The sequence below is a fragment of the Myotis davidii genome, unplaced genomic scaffold, assembly GCF_000327345.1.
Source record: "Myotis davidii unplaced genomic scaffold, ASM32734v1 scaffold226, whole genome shotgun sequence".
Lineage (NCBI taxonomy): Eukaryota > Metazoa > Chordata > Mammalia > Chiroptera > Vespertilionidae > Myotis > Myotis davidii.
This window is the reverse complement of record NW_006297224.1, coordinates 4064534-4070950: the sequence shown is the minus strand read 5'-3', so window position 1 is coordinate 4070950 and position 6417 is coordinate 4064534. Positions and strand designations below refer to the sequence as shown.

General features: G+C 38.6%; 1 protein-coding gene across 1 annotated transcript in view; it reads right to left on the bottom strand.

Annotated features, from left to right (window-relative positions):
• The window catches only part of LOC102752501 (alcohol dehydrogenase 4), a 30867-nt gene that overhangs the window by 18990 nt on the left and 5460 nt on the right, over positions 1-6417 (bottom strand). The window contains exon 4 of the mRNA XM_015569970.1: positions 4925-5012. Coding sequence (XP_015425456.1) covers positions 4925-5012 — 88 coding nt within the window. The remainder of the gene's footprint in view (positions 1-4924; positions 5013-6417) is intronic.

The following is a 6417-nucleotide window of genomic DNA, read 5'->3' as shown; positions in this document are numbered from 1 at the left end:
TGTCATTGATGTTTCTATCTCTCTCTCCCTCTTCCTTCCTCTCTGAAATCAATAAAGAAATATATAAATATATAAAAAAGTAAACCGTAGCTGAATCTCTAGTGTCAATATTCCTGAAGAAATATTACAGTAGTAGAAGGTGAGAGTCTGCAAGGCGTCCAGAAAAGGGGATGTGTGTAGCCCAAAGAGCAATAATTCCTCCTGAGAATCCAATGCCATCTACAGGAGAATATGCCTTGACTGCCAAGGTCACTTGGGCTGTTAACTCCACCCAACTATCACCTTTCTCCTCCAGGAGCTTGCATATTATAGTTTGGCTTCCCATACAACTTTTCATTTTCTTTAATGAGTGAGTGAATGAATGAAAAAGTGATGTTTCAGAGGGAGGCCAAGAGTAGCATCCCTGTGTGCATCAGGGAGAAAGTAGGCCGTGGCCATGTGGAGGTGGGTGGGGTCTCTGCAGTTTGTTTCATCTCTTGACTGGATCTGCTGTCTCAGGATGAGGATTCATATTTAGAGGACATATTTAAGCAGGCTGTTATTTAATTAGGGCTGACCTATAATAAAACATACTGGTATAGGAAAAGAAATGGACATGAATTTGGTGCCAACTATATGTCACCCACTGGGCCAGATGTCTTACATATGCAATACAATTTAGTTTTCCCACAGTAATTTGTAATAGATATTATTATACAGAAGTAGAAGTAAAGAGTTTAGATAACTTGCCTAAAATCACAGAGATGATAACTACAGAACCAGGGTTTGAAGATAATCCTAGCTGCTTTATCACGCTGACTCCTAATAACTTCTGTTTTATAGAACGTGGTAATTAAGCATTTTACCTTGGCAGTGTTGATTGCAGCTCCATAGCCAGTTGAAAACCCACATCCAAGCAGACTTTTAAATATGGAACGCTTCATGAATTTGTGTGTCATCCTTGAGCAGGGACCATGCTAATCTTCTCTGTATTGTTCCAATTTTAGTATATGTGCTGCTGAAGCGAGCACCATATATCGATTCTTTTTAAAATATTTTATTGGCTAAAGTTTTACATAAGTCTCTTTTTTCCCCAATTGACCCTCTCCCCCCAGCCATTCTCACCCTGGGCAAGCCCCCACTGCCCCAGTGTCTGTGTCCATTGATTATGCTAATATGCATGTGTACAAGTCCTTTGGTTGCTCTCTACCCTCCTCCCTCACCCTCCCCTACCTTCCCTCTGAGGTTTGATGGTCTGATCAATGTTTCTCCATCTCTGGATCTATTTTTGTTCATCGGATTATGTTCCTCAAAATTTCTTGTTCATAGTTGCACTCTTCTTCATTATTCAAACGATTTCGTTCCAGATTTTCAAGTTTCGACCTTAAGTCGACAAACACGAGTCCAAATGCTACCTTGAAAATCTGCAAGTTGCATCTCTAAATCGTCAATTTGCATCCATTGGAAATCCTTTAATTCCAAAGTTCTGTAAACAACTACATCCAGATACTTAATTATTTTAATGGTCTGTTGTAGGCTTCTAAATTGGTCGAATCTTTCGCTGAACTGTTCAAATAACGAGTTTACTATATTCTGGTACATAAGTATGGACTCCATTACTGCCGGAAGCCAGTCCATCCTTGCTGCTTGACACAGTCCCTGCAGGGAAGAAACCTCTGCACAGCATATGTTTCAAGGGACCTGGTGTATATGGCGTACTGTTCTTAATATGTTTGCTCCCCTTCTTAGCGCTATGTGTTTTACCCAAGGTCACCTCTCCGAGAAAGGTTGTTTCTCCAGGCGGGGATTTTTCCCTGTAGTTAGGGAGGGAATGAAACCCCTTAACTAAGTGCCAGGTGGGTAATTAATCACTTTAATTATGAACAATCATGCTTAAGCTACATAATCTTTACTTAGGATAATCTCCTTCAGTTACTTCCTTGTAGTTTAATGGAACAATAGAATAATTGTGGAATGGAGATAAGAAACACCCTAACCTTTGGAATAGAATTTTTTAAAAAAAAATATATTTAATTGATTTTTTACAGAGAGGAAGGGAGAGAGATTGAGAGTTAGAAACATCGATGAGAGAGAAACATCGATCAGCTGCCTCCTGCACATCTCCCACAGGGAATGTGCCCACAACCCACGCTCTATCCACTGAACCAAACCGGTTTCAGCTGGAATAGAATTTATAGGACTAAAATCAACTGGTATAAATACAGATGTAACAAGACAATAAACACAGAACCTGGCTGGAGATCCTGGATAGAACCAGGCGAGAGAACCCAACCATGTTAATCAACTGAACGCTGCCTCCATGTCATTCCTCCTTCACCGACTCCGTCCACACCTTTGGGAACCCCTGGACCTGCTGGGACTGGACCCCAACAGTTCATCAAATTATGTTGATCATTATATCCCACTATGAGTGAGATTATGTGATATTTATCTTTCTCTGACTGGCTTATTTCGCTTAGCATAATGCTCTCCAGTTCCATCCATGCTGCTGCAAATGGTAAAAGTTCCTTCTTTTTATAGCGGCATAGTATTCTATTGTGTAGATGTACCACAGTTTTTTTAATCCACTCATCTGCTGATGGGCACTTAGGCTGTTTCCAAACCATGTATTGATTCTTTAAAAAAAATTATTATGGAAAATCCAAACAAATACAAAAGTAGAAAGAATAGCAGAATGAAACTCCATGTAAGCATCTCCCAGCTTCAGCAATTAGCAAGTCATGGTTGATCTAGTGTCGTCTATAATTCACTTATATCCTTCAACAACACCACCTACTCTCTCCCTATTGTGGACTATCTTGAAGAAATCCCAGACATCACTATTTCATTGTAAATATTTCAGCATTTATCTCTAAAAGATAAAGATTGTTCTAACTCATGCATGGCATCTAGTTGGATATGTTTCTTATAAGTACCGCGTGCTAACCGATTGCGCCACTGGAGCTCCGGGATATGTTTCTTATATCCCTTTTAACTGACAGATTCTCACCTCCCCCCCTTGTTTTTTTTCCTTGCAGTTTAATTTTCCTCATTCTGGATTTTTCTGATTACATTGCTGTAATCTGGTTTAACGTGTTTCTCCATCCCTAAATTTCCTCTAGCTTCTTTTATCTAAATTCTTGATCTGATTTGGGTTTTAAATTTTTGTAGGAGTACTTCATAGGTGGTGTATGTTTTCATCTAGAGGCACATACCTTATCTGTCTTTTTGTGATGTCAGAAAAATTGATGGTCATTGTCTGAATTTGTTATTTCATTAAAGGTTTGCAAAAGCATCTATTGATTCTTTGAACATCTGCAACAACCCTGTGAAATAGGCAGCAGTACTATCCCCATCTCATAGATGAGGAAATTGAGGCACAGTAATAGATGTAAGAGTAGTCCCATAGCTAGTGTCAGTTAGCATTAAGGACAAAAGAACCTTTCTATAGTCTCAGAACAGTAAAGAATAAAGTGATTAACATTTTTGGACTCTGCAGCTAATGGCCTAGATTCAAAATTTAGTCCTAAGACATACCTATGTGGCCTTGGAATAAATTACTCTACTGTGCCTCATTGCATTCCTCTCCTCTTCCATAGTGGTAGCTGCTATGCTGAATCTGGCATTTATCATTCCAGTGATGTATTTATACCTTTACTAATACACAAGTAACCATAAACAATATATGATATTGTTTTTGTGTGTGATGCCGTACTAAATATATCTGTCAGCGACTTGCTGCTTTCTCTCAACGTTATTTGTATGAGAGCACAGTGGTCCCGCCTTATCCCTGTGGGATATGTTCCAAGACCTCCAGTGGATGCCTGAAACCCTGGATAGTACTGAACCCTATATATATAGTTTCACCCCCAGATGTACATACCTTTTCAGTTAAAGGAAGTAGTTTGCCAAATCCCTTTGGCATATATGAATCACCAGCATTACTACTGTTACACTTTGGGGCCATTATTAAGTAAAATAAGGGTTACCCGAACAGAGGCACAGAGATAACATGGTGGTGGACCTAATAACCAAAATGATTACTAAGTGACTAATGAGCTGGGGGCATATAAGGTGGACAAAGAGATGATTCACTTTAGGGATGGGATGGGGTGGGATGAAATCCCACTACTGAGAATGGCATGCACTTTAAAACTATGAATTGTTTATTTCGGGATTCTTCCATTTAATATTTTCAGATCACAGTTTACCATGGGAAACGGAAACCTTGGAAAGTGAAACCATAGGTAAGGGGGAATACTGTATTCTATGCTGATACATATAGATCAAGTTTAGCCATTTGTGTAGTTAAATAGTATTCTGTTGTGTTATTACATAGCAATTTGTTAATCCAGTGATTTTAAACCATTATGCTGCGGTACATTGGTGTGCTGCAGAAGTTTTTAGAACCTGCAACACCTGACTATTTAGTCAGGGGCACTGACCTTTTTTCCCTTAGATTGTTGAATAAAAAAATGGCAACAGCCAGTACAACAATAGCTGACTGAATCAAAATTATATGTATTTATAATATAACAATTCTTTATTATTGAAAGTATTACATATGTTCCCCCCCACCCAGAAAAATATACCTATATATTTTTTGTCAGGTTGGCACAAATATATATTTTTGGTGTGCCGCAGAATTTAAGTTATTAGTTTATGTGTGTTGTGAGATGGAAAAGGTTGAAAATCACTGTGTTCACCTATTCTCTTATCGAAGGACATTTGTGCTCTTTTCAATTGTTTGCTGTAATAAGCAATGTTTCAATGAACATTCTAGCACACATCTTCCTGGGTGATTTTGCAACAGTTCCTTGCACTCACCTGAGTAGAATTGGTGGGTAGAAATATGCGCACCTTCAACTCCATTTATGTTTGGCCAATGTTCTGCCCAAAATATTGGTACCAATGCATACTCTCACTGACAGTGTGTAGCACTTACCTGAGCTTTGCACAGAAATTTGTGAGTGGACTCAAACAGAACTTGCATTTTTTACATTGAGGCATGTAGAGAGGAATCACTTTGTCACCTAGAAGGAAAGGCCGTATGTTGTTGGTGCCTGTAAACGTTACTTGTAAGTGTTACCTATAAATGATTCCTACCAGATGAGTCAGTGGAAAACACCATTCCTTAGGGCCGTGGTCGGCAAGCTGTGGCTCACGAGCCACATGTGGCTCTTTGGCCCCTTGAGTGTGGCTCTTCCTAAGCCTTAGGAGCTCCCTAATTAAGTTAATAACAATGTACCTACCTATATGGTGTAAGTTTAAAAAATTTGGCTCTCAAAAGAAATTTCAATCGTTGTACTGTTGATATTTGGCTCTGTTGACTAATGAGTTTGCCGACCACTGCCTTAGGGTATACATTTTATGTTCAGCAGAGTATAGGTGACAAAACATTTTATTACTCTGTAAGATTGCTGACTTCGCCTTGTATTATCTATACTTTTTCACTTTTCCCTGCTGGGCAGTCAAGCAACAAGTCTGTACTGATACCGTCAGGTGAAGAGTCCTACCTAAGACTGCTCCTTGTAGCTCTCCACAATATGACTGTTATTTATTACACTTTATATGAGGAATAGGACATCCTCATATAAACGGAGAGGTGGACAGTGATAGGTCAGACAGAGAGAGTCACCGTCACACAATCATCGTGTTTCACTATTTGTTTTACTCCAAATAAAGCAGAAAACTAATAGTATAAAGAACTCAAGTTCCACATCTTCTACTTTTTATTCAATTTTGATTTAAAAATGGCTTCTATCCTCTGATGACCAAGGTCCAATAATAACTAACATTTAGTAGGTCCCGGACACCATTCAAACTGCTTACTTATATTGTCTCAGCTAATTCTCAGAACAATCCTTTGAGAAGGGTAATATTGTTTTTATGATCTTGTTTGGAATGGAAAGATGCTAATACATATACCTCAAGGTTTGGAGCATCCTTATTAAAGGAAGGAAGAGTGAAATGGTCATCCTGTCTGACAAGTGAGGATTACAGAGCCTTTATTCCAGTATTTGGTGGATCTGTTATGGAATATACAGTAAATAATTTCAGTCATTGGCATGTTTCATTTGCATGTCATTTTTATCTTTCAAACTTCCAGAAAGAATAACGTAGGCTAACATTGGCATATGTGTAATATTTCTCACTTAAGCTACCTATAGAATGAGCTACCTCATTCTTTAAATTCTTTATAATATTAAATTAGTTTATTGCTTTATTTAGAAGAGGTCATTATAAGTTGTCATTTATGTGTCCATGGAAGCGTCAGTTTATTCTAACTTTGTAGCTTAGCTTCATAGCACAGTTTCTCAGTGCCATCCTATCTAATAAAAGAGAAACATGGTAATTGGCATACGACCGCTACCCTTCCCATTGGCTAATCAGCGAGATATGCAAATTAACTGCCAGCCAAGATGGCGGCTGGCAGCC